Genomic DNA, 22,412 nt, shown 5'->3' on the forward strand with positions numbered 1-22,412 from the left:
TGGCCTGAGCCGCTTTCTCTCTCCGTCACTCACAGTTTCTGTGATGATAATTTGTTAATTATGCCGTAATTTATGCATAAAGCGAGACAAACCTGCATTAATCACGCACATCACTACCGACCATAATCAATACACTAACATTTTTAACCAATAAAGAGAAAAATACAAAATTGGCTCACATATACACACAATAATTGCCTTAAAAGCTATTTAATACGCAAGATTTGGAGCTAGCCTCCACAACAGGCCATAACACTACTGCTCCATACAATAAAATAATAACGATAGCTGCCTTCTACACAAGCATGTTTAAGGCATCTGGGCTTCCTACACACACGGGCCCTGAAATCACGTGACAGCACAGCACCCCCTTAAGGCCAGCACTATAAATGTGCGGATTTGTTAGAACAGTAGCGGGTTCAATGGCGTGGCTACTTGCCGAGAAGTGCCACTTGTAACAAAGCGCACGTTAATGAGCAACGGCTTTGGGATAACAGCGACGCGCCGAGCCGTTTCAAACACTGATTCGTCACGGCTATGTACAGTGCACACACTGCAAAGAAATGTTTTGCTTAGAAATGATTAACAGCACCGGTCGGAGAACAGTCATTTCTCAAAACGCTCAGTGTTTCTAGAAACATGGTTATCTTTTGTTATTTGGGTGTAAATATGTGACAATATTGAAACACTACACATTAGGAAAGGGATCCGCCGTTGTGGCCCCGTGGGAAGTTCCTCCTCGATGGTGTGATGCAGGAAAGCTCAACATTTAAGGCCCAAACACTATTTAACAAGATGTGGGCAGTAATAACACCAAGGAGATGTTTTCAGCTTTCTATTGGTTTTCCTGGAAATCGTTAAATCTCGTATCACTCATGGATCGAACACACACACAGATTTTTTTTGTGTACTGCACCAAAGCGTACGACTATACAGCGCTGAGGATTTTCGCTACAGAAAATCCTTTTGGCTTTAGAAGTGTTTAAACGGTCCGGGAAGTTTCTATCCTGGACACCGGCCCGCCTGGTGCTGGTTTAAACCTTGGTTGGCGATAAACACTACAATCTCGCCCCCGCCTGCTGCTCTGAGGTCAGTGGTGTTCCTTCCATTTTACTGGCTTTGAGTGGATGGTGTGTAAGGAATTCTGATCACAAATCAGCTCATATACAGGACTGTGTAGGGGAGTTGTGTAAAGCTGTTTGTTTACTCCAGATAGGACAGTCTTGCCGTAAACTCGTCTCTGACCCCACATTGTGTCCTTACCCCGCCCCGGGTGGTGCCACCCAGGTCCAGTTCTGATATGAATCGGGCTCTGTTGTATCAGTTTTGTAAATAATCTTTAGCTCTCAACGGTGTTACAGTGTGTTTGAAGTTGTTATCAGAAAGTAGAGCTGTTTTACAACCCTTGAGGAGACGTGGGAACCAAACCAGTGTTCCAACAGTCTCCCGGGATATCACGTGCTGGGGCCAATTCCTGTTACACAGCGTTTCAACTCAAAAATCTCTTTGGGGTCTGATGGCTTCCTGGATAGTGATAGTGGTGCAAGTGTCCTGTAGAGTTACCCCACACCCACCACACAACAGACGAGGATACGAGGGTGTGTGTGTGTGTGTGTGTGTGTGTGTGTGTGTGTGTGTGTGTGTGTGTGTGTGTAAACAAATGCAGGACGCAGGACAAATGCTTGGGTGTTACCCAAACCAACCTCTCCCAGCACAGCCTCTGTTTGATGAGCTAGATGATGATGACTGTTAATAATAATAATAATAATAATAATAATAAAGTTATTTATAAAGAACATTCCCAAGTACTGTAAGCACGTTACAACGACAAAAGCAACAGTAAACTTGAATTGCTATTAAAAAGAAGGCAGAAAGAAACGGTTCAGGGAAGACAGACATGCGACAGTTCTGAAGTTCTGATGAAGGTACAGTTCTCTCTCCCTCCCTCCCTGCGCAGCAGGACAGTAGTAGCGCTAGTCCGGGAGCGGAAAGGAACTGGCTGTTATCCGTGCCAGGACAGGAAAGGAGCGGGTGTGTGTCAAGTGTGTGACCAAGCACGAGGAGAGGAGCACGTGTGTGTGTGTGTCAGGAAGTGGGCAGACCCAGAAAGCCCCCAAACAGTAGCCTGTATAACACTGCCCACTTTGACACACATCCCCCCCCACACACAATCACGAGTCATTAAAAAAGGGACGGAGTATCTGGGACAGTGGAGCGACTCTGTACGCAGGCACATGTGAATGTGTGTCTGCACTGTAGTGAGGCCTCGCATGTGACCGCCGGGGTGTGCGCGTATGTGTGTGTGTGTGTGTGTGTGTGTGTGTGTGTGTCTCAGTAAATGCCAGTTTATGGCCTCTGTCTCTTTTTCAGTTAGGATAATAGAGATCATCCAGCAAACACTAAACTCCCATGAGCCTCCAACCCACAGACACCACCAAGAATGAGGCTTCTTCATGCACATGTGTGTGTGTGTGTGTGTGTGGGACACAAAGCCCTCTACACTGTACTCCAACCCTGTGTAGTGCAAGCTGTGTAAGAGCATGTTTGGAACAGTACACTGCTCCATCACTTCTCTCTGACAAACTCCTCTTTGGCCACATTCACATTACCAACCTGCCGTGATGACCGCGTCCACGTGCCAACCTGGTCTTTTCTAAACAGATTTGAATCGCCTTCAAATCAGTGCACAAAGAAAAAAAAAAAAAAAAAACACTCATTAGAGGGGAGCGGTGCCAGCAGTAACCGTGGAAACAACTAAAACTAGCTGTCTGACCTTACTTCACCTTGCACCTGACGATCTGTTGTCCTCCAGAACAGAAGGCAACGCCTGTGTGAGCCACCATCCCCTCCATTACACTGGTCTTAATACCATGAGTGGGCACACAGATGTGACATTTCATTGGTCGGTGATGCCCCCACTAGCCCCACCCCCCTCCCCTGTCTCTCGGCGCTTTCCATTTCAATATCATTTGCATATTCATTAGGATCAGACTGATTGCAGCGTGTGGGGTTTGGGAGTCGATTACATTCACAGAGGTAAATTAGGGGGAAATGACTGTCAGAGGAGCGTGGGACGATCCCAAACTGCAAGCAGAGACCCAGGTACCTGTTTCCAGATGGAACGTTCTGGATACACGGCGGAGTTTTTGTCCAAAGGACCTACAACTCACGAAGGCTGTAAACGTTTCTGGATGCCGATCAACTAGACATGGATCACTGCCAGAACAGAGTCAGGCCTCCAGCTCAGGGTCAAAGGTCGGGGTCAGGCAAATTCAACATCAACCTGAAGCAAAACGCCAACATAAGGATTAATAATACACAAAAGCTAGCCGCTCGGACAAAATCAGCGGGTTAAGAGAACAGCAGTCTACTACAGTAAACCACTAGAGCGGAAAATGTCAGGGTTGTTAGAGGCGCCCTTGTTTGGAGTTTTTTTCCCCTAAAGGATTTATCTAGCCACATTAGTAGCTGAAATCCTCACTGGTTTTGGAGAGAGTGTTTCTTTCTCTCTCTTTCTCTGTGTGTGTGTGTGAGTGTGTGTGTGAGAGAGAGAGAGAAAGTCAGTGGCCTGAGACGACAGTTCCCAAACCCAGCATGCACTGCTGTGTCTCCTTCTAGCCACCCCGAGGTTACAATGGGCCAACTGCACACAAATGTGTGCCAACAAGAGAACACACACACACACACACACACACAAAAGGATGGACCCAGACAAACAGGCATGCAATCACACACATCAAAATGCAAAACATTACCTTGCTTTAATCTGGCAGTTTTTATGTAAATTAGGGAATTTCCATAGGAAAAGATGCCAAGCAGAGAGGGGGAGGGGCTAATCAAATTTCCCCAGTGTGAATTAAGAGTATGAGGACACTGGGGTCTCACACACACACACACACACACACACACACACACACACACACACACACACAGTCTTGAGTCTACAGAACCTATACAGGAAGCAGCTGTCTTTTCCCACTCCGATAAATCAGGCCAGCCTGGGTGCTCCCTGCAGGGGTCTGTGTAAGAGCTGCAGGGGGGCAGCTCTGCAGAGGGGGTCTGGTCTGCAGAGGGGGTCTGTATGGTGTGTAGGGGGGCAGCTCTGCAGAGGGGGTCCGTATGGTGTGTAGGGGGGCAGGTCTGCAAAGGGGGTCCGTATGGTGTGTAGGGGGGGCAGCTCTGCAGAAGGGGTCTGTATGGTGTGTAGGGGGGCAGGTCTGCAGAGGGGGTCTGTATGGTGTGTAGGGGGCAGGTCTGCAGAGGGGGTCTGTATGGTGTGTCTGCAGGCTATACCCAGGTCTCATCACCCTGAGCAGAAATGTCTGACTTTAAGGAGCAGCAGAACAGAACACAGCTGAGGGGTTTACATGGCGCAGACAGAATATGAAATAGAGGCCCGTGCGTGCGCACACGGAGCTGAGAGGACGATACATGAGCTAAACACATAAATCCACTTCTCTCCCACACTCCAAGTCTCAACGTGCATCTGAAAATGTCGTCTGGCATAAAAAGAAACTCTCCCGCCAAGAAACACAGTCTCACTCACTCACTCACCCACTCACCCATCCACTCACTCACCCATCCACTCACTCACTCACACACTCACACACTCACTCACTCACACACACACACACTCACTCACACACACACTCACTCACACACACACTCACTCACACACACACTCACTCACACACACTCACTCACACACTCACTCACACACACTCACTCACACACTCACTCACACAGCACTGGCTAACCCAGCAGCACAGCTGAGTAAGATTAATGACTGTGGATTGGAGCTGGAGGAAACAGTCATGTGCGCGCACACACCCACATTTTTACACACACACACACACACCTCTCACTTCAATTAGTCCCGTAATGAGAAGCTCAGTGGTGTGCTTATCTTCGCACCGCTACAATTTATGGCGCACAAACACACACACACACACACACACACACACACACACACACACACACACACACACACACACACACACACACCCCCACCCTGTTTGTCTGCTGGGACTGAAGCACCATGGGAGGACACGCCGCATCTGCACCCCACCCCGATTTAATTTCATCCAGAGTGTTTACTCTTAATTCACCCTCTTTCACTATTGCCGCTGCTGTCTGAACTCCACTAAACAGGCAATGCATCACAGCCACACACTCAAGCGTGCACACGCACGTCCCATGTCCCATGCACGTCCAAACGTGCACTACCCCTTTAGTGAACACTACCCTCTAGTGGACTAGTGGGCAGAGAGGCGTTCTGGGGGGCATCCCAGGGTGCTACTGCTGACTGATAAAAAGGCGTTTCAGCTTTTGGCCAAAGGCTGGAGGTGGGGGAATATAGCAGAAGGGGCGTGGCATAAAGTAGCTGGGGCGGGGCAGGGCTGTGGAGGCGGGGCCTTACCTGAGGGAGTTCCTGAAGTGATCCTCAGCCGGGTTCTTCACTGTACAGCTGTTCAGCAGCCACACGTCAGCATCAGACGGGCTGTCTGGAGACAGACAGACAGAGAGAGAGAGAGAGAGAGAAAGAATAAGAGTTGCCTTCTCTTCACCCTCCCACTAATAAGTCCTCAATACCTGCACCCTGACAGCTCTGACTATTAATCCACACCCTCCTCAGCTCCACACACACACACATTTCTCAGGCAGTATTGTCTCGTTTGTTCTCTTCCACAGCACTGAACCAGATACTTCACTTACTATCCATTACAAGGCAAGCATTCACAGACCTACACCCCCTCCAGATCTCACACACACCCCCCTACAGTTAGAACTCACTCTGACCCACATACACAAAAATACCTCACAGTCATGACTCACAGACACTGACACACACACACACACACACACACACACACACACACACACACACACACACACACACACCCCTACAGGCATGACACAGCTCCCAGGTTCAGAGATATGACCCAGTATTAATAAACACAGTGGCATAGAGAGGCAAACAAACAGGCAGAGGCAGACAGACAGAGAGAGGCAGACAGACAAGCAGAGGTAGACAGACAGAGAGAGACAGACAGACAAGCAGAGGTAGACAGATAGTGAGAGGCAGACAGGCAGGCAGGCAGATACTCTCATCAGTAGCCTGCCAGTTTATTCTTCGCCCCCCCCCCCCTTACTGGACACAGAAGAGACGCAAGGCCATACTGAAACTACTGCCACAGTAACGACCACCGGAGTGTCCCGCGGTGACCCCCAGACAACCCGCCGCCGTAGGCGACGTCATCGAGACCATGAGCCCTTCTCTCTCATAACAAGCCAGAGACAGGGAGAACGTCTCAGAGCCGAGTCCCCTTAAATGACTCGGCAGCTCTCGGTTCTACTGCCTCCAGCAGAGGACGAATCACACTATAAAACTGTAGCTGGGAGAGGGGGCACCACACCAAACCAGTCGTCTGCTCAACCGGGGGGCATCTCGTAAACGTAGCAGGAGCATGCAACCAAGCATGCAGTTCTGGTCAGCGGGGCATCATTAGTGGTTACCGTGAAGGGTGAGAACTGAATAGCTTCCTGTGCAATGTTGTTCTCCTGTGGGAGTTTTTGAACATCTAGTGGTACGCCAGGAAGGAATGGAAAGCAGAAGAGTGCTACACAAGAGGCAGAATGTTTGACGCCGTTAAACGTCGGTTTCAGGTGCCGAGCACAAACCATACTGACGGTCTCGCAGGGTTAGAATCAAAGTGATGGGATTATCCGGGATTAACATGCAGTCGCAGTTTTCCCACACATCCCCGCGCTGACAAACGACGCTTTCGCACTGAAGGACTGAGGCATCAGTTCAGACTGATGTAGCGTGATGCATCACGGATGCCGCCATGTGTCGGCCGAGTCGCGCTGGGCCCTCGGATGCACTCCGTCTCACTCGCGCATGACTGAGCCCCACACAATCAGAATGCCACCCGGGCCGCCGCACCAGAGAGGTTAAATATTGATAAACGTGTTATGCATTGAGCAAAGGACGAGGCTCCAGGCATCAGGCATGAATTAGTGCGCGTCGGAAAGAGTGCCTCCACCACCAAAACACAAACACGCGTCTAGCTGTGGATGAGGGTGCCGTGTGTGTGTGTGTGTGTGTGTGTTTACATCCCAGTTGCATTCTCCTCACAAAAGGTCCTCAATCTCAGCCCAGCCCCCAATATTCAACAAGACCCAAGGGAGATCTGTGCAAGTGTGTGACACACACACACACACACACACACACACACGCTTCCTTCCATCTTCAGAGCGACAACACTTGACTAGATCTCTCCTGCTGTCTTCTTCTGAGGAGTTTGACACTAAACAACTACGAGCTCAGGTCACTACTGTGCCGTAGTCTGAACTACAAGGGAAAGAGGAACAGAGGAGTCTGGAGTGAACTCTAGGCCGCCCGTTTCCAAAAGGCTCCGGTGTAAATAAGCCGGACAAGAACAGCCCTCCCAGTTCTTCCCTAAACTCCGTGAGAGACGTGTGCAAACCCAGCCTGGCTACGGTTAAACCGCCCAGCGAGAGAGCAGACGACGACTCGAAGACCAGAAAGACGGATGCGCCGAGGTCCTCAACCAAGGAGAGCTGGCTGGAAAGAGGGACAGATTAATGGATGGAGGGATGGATAGATGAACGGATGGAGCAGAGGCGTGGAGAACTGGATGATGTCCTCGCCCTTTATCCAAGCTTGGTGGCAGCGCTCCGGAGATCCAGGTGCGCGGCTCACAGAAGCCGTTATCTGTTCAGTTGTAAAATCAAGCAATCTCCAAGCTCGTTGCTTTTTTGGCTGTTACAGCTCTGGACAGTTACGCCTTCCAAAACAATGCCAGAAGCATCGCACGGCCCCTTCGCGGTGACCGCCGCCTTACGGGAAGGGTGCAATCCGTCCCCTTCAGAGCTACAGTGACCTAAAGTGAAGGGCACACCCTCCGTCTTTTTAGCAAAGGACAGAGGATGAGGACTCAAAGACGACTGCCAAAATGACTCAATTTCAGACGCACGCTGAAATAAGGGTTCTGTTTTCAGATACACAGAAGTAAGGGTTTTTGCTGTTCAGTGCCTTAGAGGGCTGTCTGGAAGTTAAAAAAAAATGCTGTCTGGCCAGTGCATGTTTTTCTCTCGAATAATCTGAAATCTTAGACCTGAACTAAAAGAAACTTCTCTCCAGCACTTTCGTGTCTGAATAAAAATGCGCTCAAGTCTGAACATTGGGGAGCTGCAGCCTTTCAGTGGATATGCCGACGTGAGCCGATGTGAGCCCACGTGTGCCACCATGAAAAGGCCTATTTTTTCCTTGAGAAACATAATTTAATAACACAATGTGCCAGGGAATGTGGCTGAGCAGAATTCAGAAGTTTTCACAGTGCGATTGAAGTGAATCTCATTAAGAGATGCACCCCAGCTCTGTGAACATTCTGACATTCAGTTCATGTGAAACACAGACCTGCCGTCCCGTACACCTGAAATGCAGACGTGCCGTTCTATTCACGCGAAACGCAGACGTGCGCAAGCACAGATGTGTGCGGAATTGTGTGCCCTGCCTAAACAAGAAGGCTAACAAAGCAGCTCAGGATCAATTTCCCAGTGTAGCAGATATTTCTTCTGAACTGACTGGTTAATCCACAGCATGACTAGTGGGTGCAGACCAGCAGAGCTACAGGTCAATGGGTGTCCGCCCAGCAGGTGTCCGATTACGTACAGATTGGCGGTGCTTACCAGAACTTTGCAGCTCAAATCTTTTTGTTCCTTACGGTGAAATGGCTATGTGAAGTCCAACATCAGATAAGTAACTGTCTCAAAACCCCAAACCTTCATGAGGCACAACTACCTGTGCAAATTAACAGACCTTTCCAAACATTTTATAACATGAACTCCAAATTTTAAGATACCAACAGTTTTAATGTTAGTATGAAGTTATTATATAGTGTTTTGTTCCAGTTTCCAGTTATGCATTTAATGTTTTAAAATCTGGGAATACATTTGATGAATGCATTTGGAAATCGGAATTTACATTTTTCCCCCACAAATTTAAGATGGCGTTTCTTTTTAAGTGTATCAAGCTAAACTTCACTGTTGTTCACCTGTGGGTCATTACAGTGTTTCTTCAGCCTATTGCATGGTGGATACTGTGTACCAAATGTTATCCTGTTCTTCAGTTTACTGCTACCAGGTAAAATATCCTTTTAAACCTATAAATAATAGGCTAAAGTGAACAAAATGTTTGAGAAACTTGTGAATAGCTGTAGTACTGAATGCATTATGTTTTTAATTTGTATAATTATCTGTCTGTAAATGTAAAATTAGATGCCAAATGTAAATACTTGGACAGTATTAGGCTATAATCTGAAAACATTGTAAATTCAAAATATAACCACAAGATAATGTTAGGCACTGTAAACAAACACTAGTTACCCAAGATTTCACATAGAATAAATGGTAGTGGGAAAAAAACCTTTTTGGGTGGTGAAGTGAAAAATGATTTTAAATACTTTGAAATGTTATTTAACAAATAAGAAATGTATAAACACATTGTTGAAGCCTCAAAAATATGCATTTTATTTGTTTTGGAAATACTTCCTAAAAGTTTAATTTGTCATTGACCCAGAGGCTGTGCCGGGTGTGTGTGTGTGTGGGTGTGTGTGTGTGTGTGTGTGTGTGTGTGTACAAGCCAGGGTAACAAGAGGCAGGGGCAGAGAAACACGGTCGACTCATAACAGATACCGATGGCTGTTGGAGAAGCTTGGAAATACGGAATTGCTTGGAACACAGGATGAAAGGCATTTGCTGTTTGGATGGGAAAACACACAAACAAACAAATGGTAAGAATCTGGATAGACAAACAAACTCATCTGCCCTATAGAGAAAAACCTCAAATACGTTTGGAGAAAGAGTCTGAAGGCGGACATGACGTGCCACAGATGTGCACACAGCACGTGCTTCACGTGATGAGATACAGATGTGCACACAGCACGTGCTTCCAGGAGTACTTCCAGCTGCACATCAGGGACCAGGCAGCGCTCGGCAGAGGGCTGAAGTGGAGCTGAACTTCTCTTAACGGCTTGGTTATATCTGCCCATATCACTCATGTTAATAGTTCAGAGAATTCAGGACCTCGCAGTACACAGAGTTCTGCAAAACAAACACTGCCGGGACCAAGTGCCGAAATCCAACACAATAGCTCACGCACACGTAGACAGAGAGACAGACAGACAGGCAGGCAGGCAGACAGGCCCAGACTGAAACACACAGCAAAGCCTTCCTCCCTTATCATTTCTCCGTTGCCCAGACACTGGATGTCTGCAGGGAAGATGAAGTGGAGAAGACGGCAGTGCATACTGGCGCTGGCCTCACGGGCAGCTGGATTAACGCAAAGTCAGAGGCCCTTCGCCCCAGAGCCAAATCCCGCCAAATGCCAATCAGCTGTCAGAAGGTGCCGTTATTCGGCAGAACACACACCACACAGATACGCCACACACACACACACACACACACACACACACACACACACACACACACACACACACACAAACCAAAGAAGGGAAGATTATGCTCAACCAGTAATGAGCAAGATTATGAAGATAGATTGGGTATTTAAGATCAACGCACAAGGCCTTAAATATCTGGTCAGCAAGTCATGGTAACATTCTAACTGTTAGTGCAACAGAATATATAATTGACAGTCTCGCTTGGTCATGGTGAGTGAACATCGCGTGCGTGCGCCCATGTGATTATCTAAATCCGTTTGTGCAGATGCCATATTTTGGGAACTCTAAAAATGGGCACTACAGAGTCCATTAAAGGAATGCAATTACGATCACTTACGGCGTGACGGGCCAAAGAAGACGGACACAACGGCGGGTCTGTTTTCCCATTGTGCTACATTAATAAGCGGCACATGACAGCGCTTAAAATGGACCCACTGTCCAGGAGGACTGGGAGGGGGAGCCTCAGCAGTGCCCACCAGGCATGGAGACCCACGCTCGGGCAGAACTGCCAGAGGACGCTGGGCCGATCACCCAGCCATGCCTAACACAGCATGGCATCTACGACTACACACTCACGCCGCCTCTGACCGGCCGGCAGTCCAGGCCGGTCCGGTCAGAATAACGAGGCTGTAGAGCAAACAGCAGCGGTTTAGTCCACCGTATTTCAGAGATGTTGAGCAAACCTGTAACCTAAAAGATTTAGTCAATTGTGGGGGGGGGGGGAGGGGGGTGTTTAGGCTAAAACAAATTATGTCTATAATAGGTTTTAACAGCGTAATGGCCTGTCAACCAGGGAACAGGCACAGTGGGTTTTCGCAAGACAAAACGCACATCAAAACGTCAGTATGGTTGCTAGTCAGGTTTGTTTTGCTTCTCTCAAAGAAAAATCTACAGATGCTCTTCAGAAGGCCTCGGTTTTGTCATGGGGACTGCCTTAGTCATCAAGGTCACCTCAGTGGAGTATTCTTTGAAGCAAAAGATGGCCATTATTATTTCTGTTGAAGAGAGTTGTGCTTTGTGGTTAAGCACTAAAGCCTCAGAAGAAAAGCAGCAAGCACGGGTACTCTCTGCTTCGAACGTCTGAACGAGCAAGCACGTTTGTTAGCCGGCTTATCTCGATAATTGCGGCTTAACGCAAACAATGTGATTATTTTCAACACTTTCCATTTCCTGCTGCCGGATACAACAGTGAGGAGCAAATAAGATAATCGTGCGTTTCTATTAAAGCCATTTAGGAAGCACATTACACGTCTGATGGATTCTTCTCCTTCCTGCATTTCAAAACTATTAGCAATTGTGTATTTCAGACAAACCTATTTAAAGGCTTCGAAATTAAATCCCGTTCAAGATGGAACTGATTTCTAATGAAGTTTAAAGAAATTTGCAAACCTGCACGATCGCTACTGCTCTGGAATCAGTTCAAATCAACCGTCAGAGGTCGGAGGCGCGGAAATGGCTTCGACACTGCCGTAGGAGATCGTATCCCCACAAGGCAGCGCCGCTGGACGTCTCTGACTTCCCGCATTTCAGCAATCGAAATGAAATGAAAAGTGAAAAGTGTTACAACGCCTTAAGAAAAAAAAAAAAAAAAAAATACAAGCGTAGCAGGGACACTAATAATGCTCAAATGTCTGGAGGACCTCCTCCGGCCAGGCTGGGGAGCTGCTTGGATTAAATATTTAGAGGGGAGTCACTCATGCGGTGCTATGACGACGGGCCTGTCAGCTGTGGTAACGGCAGGATATGGCTGCCGGCCGGTTCTGCACTCGAGTCAGTCATTTATTTTCACCTGCTGCTCTAGCCATTATTGGCATATGGGCAGCGAGGGCTTTCAAACTGCGAAGCGAGCGCTTCCATTAGTGCTCCAGTAGACACCGTGAAGCACCAGGGACAGACGCCAAGAAACCGCGGTCGAAGCCCCAAAACTAATTGCCAACGTGGTGCAAAGAGGGTTTTGGGAGGAATTGAACGAAAAACGGCTCCGAGTCCCACACTGGTGGCACCTCGTACTGGAAAGTTGCACTCTTCTCCAAGGGGCCGGGCTGCACAAGGCCGAAGGTGAGGTAATCGCGCCCGTTTAACGTTTGTCCACCGGGTGACAGAGCTGCGGTAGTCAGGAGGATAGGGTCTGCATTTTTATGATGGCCCCGCGCTCTCTCCACTCGGCTGGCTGCAAAATGATCGGTCAGGCAAAAAGGGGGAAAAAAAAAAAAGAAAAGAAAAAGATAATCGCCCCGAGGACGAGGTGAAGAGTCCGCCCCAGACGGCCTGTCAACGTGTTCGATCGGCTCGGTCTGCTCACGGACCCAACTCGCGAAGGCTGTAATCGCTGCGACTCTGGGGAGAATGAGAAAACGTATGTGCCTGCTGAACACCACACGCTTACAGTCATTTCAACCACCCCTTCGCATCCACCCTCGAATCTTTCAAACAAAGCAATGTGATGGACCTTTCAAAAAAGACTCTAAACGTTCTTATTCACCGTTCGGAGCGCTGCTGCCGAGCAGTTCACCTTCAACACCTTCGGGGCCCTGCCACGGTGCTCCTCCCCTCCCTCTTTGGGCAACGATGGTGGTATATGCCATCCAGGCTGGAAGGCTCTGTATGCTGTCCTGGCCCGAGGGCACCCCCACAACGGCAGGTCACGCTTCTATCATTCACCCCATCAAAGCAAGCTGACAGCAGCTTGGAGTTGTGCAAGGGCACCCGGGCCCTGTAATGGGGTTAGCTGCATCTCAAGCAGGGAGCCAGCAAGTATTGGAGGGGAATGAGGAGAGAGAGGAGGCGCAAGCAAGCCAGGGATATTAATAGATACCCTTCCCCACCCGCTACGCGGACAGAGGCCACTGGAAGAAGGACATGGCACTCTTTTATGGCCTGTACCCAATCCAAGAATCCCGGGGCGCTAGCGGGTGCATTCTGCAAGACTACGGAGGTGAGCGGAGACAAGAGCCTGCATACGAGGACGCGCCATCGGAGTCTCCGAAGAGAAGCATAAAAACACCTGTGCCGTGCTGATATTCTGAAGGTTAATTATGAGTGCTTGCACTTCATTCCAAAAGGTTGCATACTGTCAAACGGCATTCCGCACAGGAAGACCTGCCGATGGGCGGCGGGTCGGAAGCCTTCAGATGTCAAGGTGTCTCACCAAATTACAAACACTATAAATCTGTGCACAGTGGTAATGACCTTGTTCTTGACTGGATGTAGGAGGATGCATGGAAAGGACTTACCAGATTCATAGTCGAATGTGCCCCAAGGATAGGAAGCTAGCGACGAGCCAGAATGACCACAAGGTTTTATCCAACGTGCACAGAGATAGAATATAGGCTTGTGCACAGGTGCAGTGGAGCACACATACCTGCACAAAGGAAGTCACCACGGCCTCAGGGACGCATGCACTCTCACTCCATCTCGCTGATCCAGCGAGCACAGCACACTAGAGAAGATGGATTCTTTTTGGCTCAAAAACATCCTTCCTGGCGGGCACACACACCCTGGGGGAAGGGGGCTGTGTGTTGCACAAAGCAGCTGCAACATGGAGTGTGCACGGATAAACGTTTACCCAACCGTAGACCGAGCACTGCCAACATACAGATCCCTTCCCTGTAGGCAGTTCCTACACCTCCATTTCCCATAGCAAAGACAGCCTCAGCAGGTGACATGATAAGAGGAAGAGGAGGAGCTCCTGTGGGGCACACAGGAAAGCATACCGTGTAAGCCTCCCCGAGCAGCACCGGACGATCCGACTGGTTTAGCGCACTCATCCTCAGGAACAGGCAAAGCCGACACAAGGCGGTGCATGCTGCTTGGAGTGGTGAAACAGCTATCCGGTCATTCCGGGCGGCAAACCGCACAGCAAGACGAGGGAGCAGCTGCCGCTCGCTCGAAGAGCTCAACGGCGGCAGCGCTGAAGAGGAGTTCTATTGTGATGCTTGATTAGGTAGTCAACCTCTTTAATGGGGGGTGATCTTTGGTCAGGTCTTGTGTACACTCAACTTGGGCTCCAGCCCAGGAATATGAGAATTTGGGCTGCAGCCCAGGAATCACTGCTCATTTGATTAAGATGGTTTTCAGGGTGCAGTATTAGGTCGATAGGTCTGGTTGCCAGAATTCGGTCTCAATATCCATCAGTTCTTCCTTCTACTTCCTCACTCAGAGCTGTGACAGCACACCATGCCCTTGTAAGAGAGGACTTCTCACTCATTTCACAGCAGTGCACAAGGTCACAGTGGGAGTGCAGCAAGGACTCCTGGGTCAAATCCGGCCAGGAAAAGGAGACAAGTCTGGTCGGAAGCGCGCAGTCTCTCGAGTACAGAGGAGTTGAGCTAGAAAGGCAGCTGATCGACGCCGAGGAGCTGGCGTTTCCTCTGTGAACAGCGACTGTACTCGTGAGGATGCACATTTTCACGCCAAGACTACTGTGCCGAAAGCTAAATTCAGTGGCTGCAAGACACAGGGCTTTCAGAGGTGAATGAGCACTACAAGTCACATTTACGTTACACTTCAAGACACAGTGAACATCTAGCAGCTTTTTAGCAAAGAATAAGTATAATATTTTGGACAAAATGTCCTCCAGACGTCCTGCTGAAGCACTCAAGTTCAGCACCACTCGACAAAAAAAAGTTATGCCTAGTAAGATCTTATGTTTTCCTGTTTATGGTAATCCTCCCATGAAAATGCATCAAGGCCCAGAACCAGCAGACTATTTACCTGGAAACCTGCCCCTGGAAACAAAGTCACTCTGTGCATCAACTTCATGACCAAAGCGCCATTCCTGCAGGATGAAATGTCATGGTTGCAGCGGTCCAACCACATGCGCGCATGTGTGTGTAAGGGACGAGGAGCAAAGAGGATCTTTCCAGTGACCCCTGCATTAGTGCGTTACGAGGTCAGCCAGGGGAGAGTCAAGGCTCTAGATTAGGGCCCCCTCTTCTTTCATCTTCGTGCACATATCAACCTACCCCCCCCCACTCTCTTTTAAAATTCATGAATTTCTGCAGCTAGCCACGGCCAGTGCATCAGCCATAATTTACGGCAATAATAAAAGCGGATTAAAGCTGTACTTTGCGAAAGCTCTTTGTCCCCCGTTTGATAGCGAGCGGGCCGACGCCATTCCCCCGCCCTCCCTGCGCGCCCTGACGAGACACCGCTCCACTGGCAATTTGTTTATGTGATATATCGCCGAGGGGGTCCTGAACCCAACCCCCCCCGCCTCTTCCTATCGCATCCCAGCCTAGATCAATCTGGCACGTAGGTGGATACCTGCGTCTACATGCTGTCGATCCCGGCTGCTTCCACCCATAAAACCACAGTTGGCGGCCTCGCGCACATGGCGAGGTGGCGGGTGGATTTCATATGGCTTCCACCACTGGTTGGTGACAACCCAACAACAAATGAACAGATCACTGTCCCCTCCTTAAGCAGACCACGCCTTTGTTTAAGGAATTCTGTTTGAATCCTAGCCCAACATCAGCCAGATGAACATTACGTTCTCCCGGCGTTTCACATCTATGACCTGTCAGCCTACACATCTGCCAAGGTGCTCACCGAGCCAGGGTTCAGTCCAGGAAACAAGGAGCACCAGGATGCTCAGGAGCAAACACATCATGGAACCTCGAGAACCCTGAACCACACGGATGCGGCGCCCCTCATCTCATGGCGCACAGTATCCACTTAATACCAGCTGGAGTGGCGTCGCTGGGCTTAATAACTTGCCTGACGTGAATTGACACCCCCTTGTAGCGGGGCGAGCAGTGCCCTTCTTGAGGCAGACGCCAGCACCTGTGCTTTTGAAGGGAGCGTGGGGCTGCCAGCCGGCCTCTGGCCGGCCATCGAGAGAAGTCTCGCCAGGACTGTGCGTGCCTGGCTAACAGCCATGCACGGCATGCTTCCCCCATGCTTGCAGACATGGGTTCACCATATGTTATCAGTACTTTGTAACATCATGTAACATTTCAACATACCGTGTAATTAAGGTGTGCAGCACGAGACGCATGAAACCAACAACGTTGCTTTAGAGTGAAAATCCTTGGAAAATCGTCCGAGCAGACACTGGACATGCGTGGGAACGCCAGCTGTAGTAAGGCCAGGCAATCCACGAACCCACGTCATTCCCGAGCATGCAATGCTTCCATGGCACTTAAGTCAGGATGTCACTTCCGCAAACATGTCACAAAGCAAGCCGTAATTACGGTTTGCATCTCCGAAGGCGGGGCAGCATCTTCGGAGAGCAAGTTAAAGGCTTGATTAAACTGGCGGACTAAGAGGCTCAGACACAGCTAGGCGGCAGGCACTTTTCTTTTTTTAAACGGAGTCATTTCAGTTTCTTGCTGCCGGAGTTTAAAGTGTTTTAGGGGGAACGAAGAGGAGTGGTCCGCTTGAGCTATTGCTACAAGAACTATAAAGCTTTCATATACGTCTCTTTGAACTCCTCTTCAGGTTGTTGGGATATTGCTCATGAACATGTACATAACCCTAGTTCAGTATGTGGCTATAAAACTTCCCCATTTGAAACAGATACACTTTCTGCGGTTTCCAAAGTTTCCATTATCCCCTAGCACCCGTATTTCTCTCATTTGGACGTGCGAGTCAGCCAGGAAGAGCAAGTGCCAAGCTCCAACGGGGGGGGGGGACCGGGAACACACCTTCAGCGTCCCTTTTCTACCTCTGTTCGTTCCCTGTGATTCAACCCTTTTTGAAAAAAAGAAGGTGACCTGCGTGCAGGTCGCAATAGGTCCTCTATACTTCAGCAAGCATGCCACCAACCCACCTCCCCCCACCAAATCTCCCATCACCATGAGCCCTCATCTCTCATCCAGCTCCACGGATCACCCATGACCTTCTGGAGAGGAGAGAGGGAGGAGGGGCGCAACAACAGAGGGTGGGGGGTGGGCTTCGAAGGCACATTTGAACTTCCCATCACTGCAATATAGAACAGAGGACACGGATATCCTGACCCCTTAATGTTTCACACTTACAGCATATTAGAAACAATAACTTTTATTTTATATATAGAATTAAGTGGTGACAAACCACTGAGCCAGTCTATTACCGAAGCCAGTGCCCACAGCTTGTAATAAGGCTTAAGTGACATTTTTTTCCCCGGATCTCAACGATGCCTAAAACTAGGTCATTAAAAAGTTTTAGGTCATTAAACGAGTAACTGTTGACTCTGCAGATCACAGGAGCCTGTTCGTTATCTTCCAGTGGAGCAAAGAAAGAAAACCGAGTATTGTTCTGATTTACATTCATGGAGCACATCCCACATTCGTCCATCTAAAACCAAAACAAAAGGTGACGTGTTTGGTCTCTGTATACCATAAAGACAGAAACAGTTTAAGAAGATCTACTGCTTTCATTTGGGGTGAGTTCTTCTCTGAAGAGGCTTTCCAGGCGGTGGGGGAACCGCAGGGTCTGTTCCAGTTCACCGTTCCCATATCCACAATTTATTTACAGTGTGTGCAATTAATGCACTACACCAGATGACTGTTACGGTGCTGTTTGCCAACTTAAAATAATTTTTCCAGCCAACAGGGGGAAAAAAATGAGTCTAGTGTGAACTTGAATGAACTGCAAACAAATGAAATCCATGCGGCAAATACTCCTGTCCTTAAAATAAACACTAAATAGACAGGGTTAGGCACCCTGGCGATGTGCATTGTTAAAGCTACCCAGGAGTAATGACACAAGACTGATTGGGGCAATTCAATCAAATTTAATTTTGTTTCTTTAACTGATTTGAGTTGAATGATCCGCCAGGGACGGCATAAACAGTAGAAATCTGACCAAAACAACAACAACAAGGTTCAAAGTCTGGAAAAGTGAATCATCTAATAAAGAGGAATCTCCCGATGTAGAATGTACTAGAAAAAAAGCAATGCAGGTACGCGGCCGTCGCTGCTCAGTGATGGTGGCGCGCGTGCACACACAAACACAAACACACACACACACACCAATGCTCATCTGTGGTGGCCCTCACACACACACACACACACACACACACACACACACACACACACACACACACACACACACACACACAGACAGGCCAATGCTCATCTGTGGTGGCCCTCACACACACACACACACGACGGCTGGAGCCCCCCTTACCCCTAACATAAATCACACTCACACGCAACTGCTACCAAGCTGAACGAGGACTCAGCTCACCTAAAACCGACCACCAGCTCAACACTGCCACAACACTCTCCTTTTCCTGCGTCTTCTTCCTCAAAATCAGAGTTGAAGAAAGCTGCCATTTCTTAAAGGAAAAAGCTGTGCACATTCCTGGCCACTTGCGATTTTAGTTTGCAGCATTACTGCAGTGCCACACACCACTGTGAGACTAATAAATGATGATGGAGTTCGTTCAGTCCTCTATAAGTACATTTACATGAGCCATTCGCAAGTTGACAACAGCTAAATAACCTGTGCAGGTGTTTGGCGTCGCGCCACCGAATAACTCATCATGTTACTATGGGCTTACTGGACAGAAGCCAGGAAGCTTACCAGTGGACACTCTCTCACTCACACTCTCTCCCTCTCTCCCACCCAACGCTTCCTGAATGACTATTCAACCAATAAAAGCAAGCGATGATACATAATAATAGTGATTTTCGTGCTTTGATTAAAAAGTGACAGAGCTGCACTGCCAACATTAATCCTACACGTACCATCTGGTTCACGGCGCGCTCGTGTCATTTAACAACTTTTTCCTCTATTGGCAGCGCCAGCCTCCAACTTTTTCCAAGTTTACAAAAGCGCCGCACCTCTGGCAAAGTTTACAAAATGTAAAGTGTAAATTACGTTTGTAAACGGAAGACCTCGGGCTCAAATGAAAGGCGGCATGCTGCTGGATCTGGCCGTTTTCAGCGGGCATGGCTGTAATTGGACGCTGGGACGTCTCTCCAAAGTTACAACTTTGGATACGTTTTTCTTTAAAATTATTTCTGTGTGCTCTGGCATTGACTGTCTCCAGTACGAAAGATGTCAAAACAACAAAACAACAACTCGTACGTGGCAGGAGTAGCTGCCTGGCATGTCGGCCGCATGAAATTCAACCCCTTACAACTGTCCCACAATCCTTCAGTTCTCACACCAGGACACGTCGCTATGCGCCGATTTGGTACCCAAGAGTCATAGTGTGGCTTTGGTTAGACTGCAGTTTGTGACAAAATAACAGTTCGTCTGGCAACCCCACATATGCCTCAAGATTAAATGTGTGTTGGGGGAGGGGGTGCTTATACCACACAGAACAGCGTGGCGAGGCTGCGTTACGCACAACCTCGACGGAGTGCAGAAGCCATCACGCAAAGGTGCCAGGGAACGGATCATAGAGAAATGCCACCGTGCGGACAGAGAGGGCGAAGGCCGCACGAGACTACCCGCCAACTGGAACGTGTTGGGGGGCGGTTAAATGGTGCAAGCGTGATGCAACACGGTAAAATCACAGGCAAATCTCATCGACGACTCAAAACCCAACGCCAACCCACGGCAAGAAAAAAAAAAAAGCACTGCACGATATGAGTTTCAGAACGTTTCCATGGAGAGGATGCCGTGAAGGGAAGGTTCCTCCAACAGCCTCTCTCTCCTCTCGAGGAGATTTCCCTTGAATGGGAGAATCGCAATAGCCTTCTCCATCATAGCAGCTCTCTGCCCGGACTTGCCTTGTTTAAGCCCGGCCGAATACTTCATGAATGCGCGTCTGGAAATTTTAAACGGATCCACGGGCAGCCGTGACAACAGCCGTTTATGACGCAGCCAGGTGTGGAAGAGAAAATGAATCGCACAAAAAAGTGAAGGCCTCTGACACGCTGTCTTCTATTTAGAGCAGCGGCGAAATGGGTTTTTCAGGGCCTACACACCGAAAGCTCCCTCCTCGGGCGGTTACTTGACAAATCTATCCGCCTCCGTGCAGAGATCAGAAAGCAGCTTAGCCGTCGGAGCGACGTTGCAAGTAAATGAACGAACTAAAATAAACAGTGTGACCGAAGGCCGCGCCTGTGCTCAACTCTCCTCAACCTGAGCAGGAGGGTGTATACTCCAGCCTGGGTTCGGTGCTGAAGACTGCCCCGCTCCACGGCTCGATTCCCCGGCCGTCTGTGCATGCCTGTGAAAATGCAGCCCCGCGCGGCTGACGCGAGAGAAGGGGTGCAGAACGCCGTTCCGCCGTGGCCCCGAGCGGGGAACCTCAGGAACGCAAAAGGCCACGGTTCCCGCGCGTCCGAGAGCCCGGTGGCGCAGAATCTAACGAACGGGGGGCTGGTGAGAAACAGGTCTTCCACGCGCTTGAGGACGACGCAAGGCGACCTGAAAGATTACCGGTGGAGGAACTATAAACACGGAGGCCGGACTCCAAACGAATAAAGAAAGAAATGAAATCCGTGCAGCGGAGCAGTGTCTCTGTTTATCCCTAGCCCTGGAGACTGAAGCAGCAGGCTGTGCAGCAGGTGGAGAACTCGCGCTCCACCAGCGACCTCGCGGAGGGGAAAAAAAAAAAAAACAAGATTCTGAGCGCTGGACATAAAAGGAGCGAGACCAGTAGCATGAAATATAAAGACGGCGTCCTCCTCCGGCGTGTTGTCACGCTGGCATCGGCGCGCTCCTTCTCAGGAATGCCGGGGACAACAGGTCTGGACGAGGCAGGTTCCCGTGACAGAGGGAGAGGGAGAGAAAGAGAGAGAGACAGAGATAAAAGACCATGTGCCAGCTCCTCTTTAGAGGGTATATATCCTACTTTACACACACATATTTAACTTTGCTTGTTTACTTTCTAATGCAGCAAATCTGCTGTGACGTCTCGCGTTTGCTATTCAGAGAAGTGCTGGTCTAGACAAATATGTGCGTAGCCAATCTTTAAACGAAGCGAAAACTGCGTTTTTGATGACGCCGTCTCGAGCCGCGGCAGCTCCGAGCCGTGGGAGGGTCCGTCTTTCAGTGGCCGCCAACTGCCAAGCCTTTGATAGTGTGTCAAACCTGCCGGTCTCCACGGACGAGTGACAATAACCCGCACAGGCAAACATTTACATGCAATTTCAAAGCCATTACATACAAGGCTGTGTGTTTGTTTGCAAAGAGTCGGCAGTCTTTTATTCAGCAAAAGGGAGAGAGCTGAACAGAAGGTGCTCACGGCAGTTTGCTGGGCAAACAGACAGAATTAAATAAAGGATCCAACTGTTGCCCAACGGTGGAACGGTCGCTGGGATTGCGAGGGGCGGGGCAACGGTGAGATATTAACATACGTCGCCGCTCACAAAAATAAGCCGTTCAGGGCAATTCCGATGACCAGCGTTGACCTTTCCGTCCTGGACGGCGTCCATACGTAGGGTACGAGGCTGGCAGTTTCCTGCCGTTTCCCTGACTGATGCATGTTTCGTTCTCGAGGGCTGCGTGTCCGTAGACATCGGGACAGCCAAGATGGAACGGGACCGCAGCGAAAGCACCAGCAACAGCACCGTGTGCGTGCGTGTTGCGGACGTGTGGTGTATGTACTGGGCTCCAGGACCGAGCCACCGCAGACACATCATGCGGTTCCAACACGGTTCCGACACCGATCCGCACGCTTTTCCAGGTGCTTTCTCCCCGCAGCAGAAGCGCAGGGGAGAACCCGCGGCCCGGGCAGTCCATAACTTTGAGTTTTGCTTCTATGCAAATCTCTCGGTGCTGGGACAGGTGTCGAGGCCCAAGACAAAAGGCAGCTCGCGTTGAGGCGGGGCGGGAAAGGGTCATTTGTTTTCTGCCACAAAAAAAAAAAAAAAAAAAAAAGAACACAGAAGGAGAGAAAAGGTCTTCTCTCCAGCGCACAAGTGGCACCGGGAAGACGGCATGAAGCCAGAACAGACCATCTGAGTGCGGAGGAGAGGGGGTCTCCTGCCCTCTAGCCTGCAGGGCTGCCCGCGAGGTCGAGCCGAAGGTCCCAGCGGGACG

At 49.4% G+C, this 22,412-nt stretch overlaps 1 protein-coding gene across 5 annotated transcripts in view; it reads right to left on the bottom strand.

The window, feature by feature from the left end:
• cdkal1 (CDK5 regulatory subunit associated protein 1-like 1) overlaps positions 1-22,412 on the bottom strand; it is a 205,495-nt gene that overhangs the window by 162,055 nt on the left and 21,028 nt on the right. For all 5 annotated transcript variants that reach the window (XM_081695706.1, XM_035530938.2, XM_035530937.2 and 2 more), the window contains one exon: positions 5,420-5,504. In XM_081695706.1, coding sequence (XP_081551832.1) covers positions 5,420-5,504 — 85 coding nt within the window. The remainder of the gene's footprint in view (positions 1-5,419; positions 5,505-22,412) is intronic.

This window comes from Electrophorus electricus, chromosome 14, assembly GCF_041902795.1.
Source record: "Electrophorus electricus isolate QZ-2024a chromosome 14, ASM4190279v1, whole genome shotgun sequence".
In the NCBI taxonomy this organism is placed as follows: domain Eukaryota; kingdom Metazoa; phylum Chordata; class Actinopteri; order Gymnotiformes; family Gymnotidae; genus Electrophorus; species Electrophorus electricus.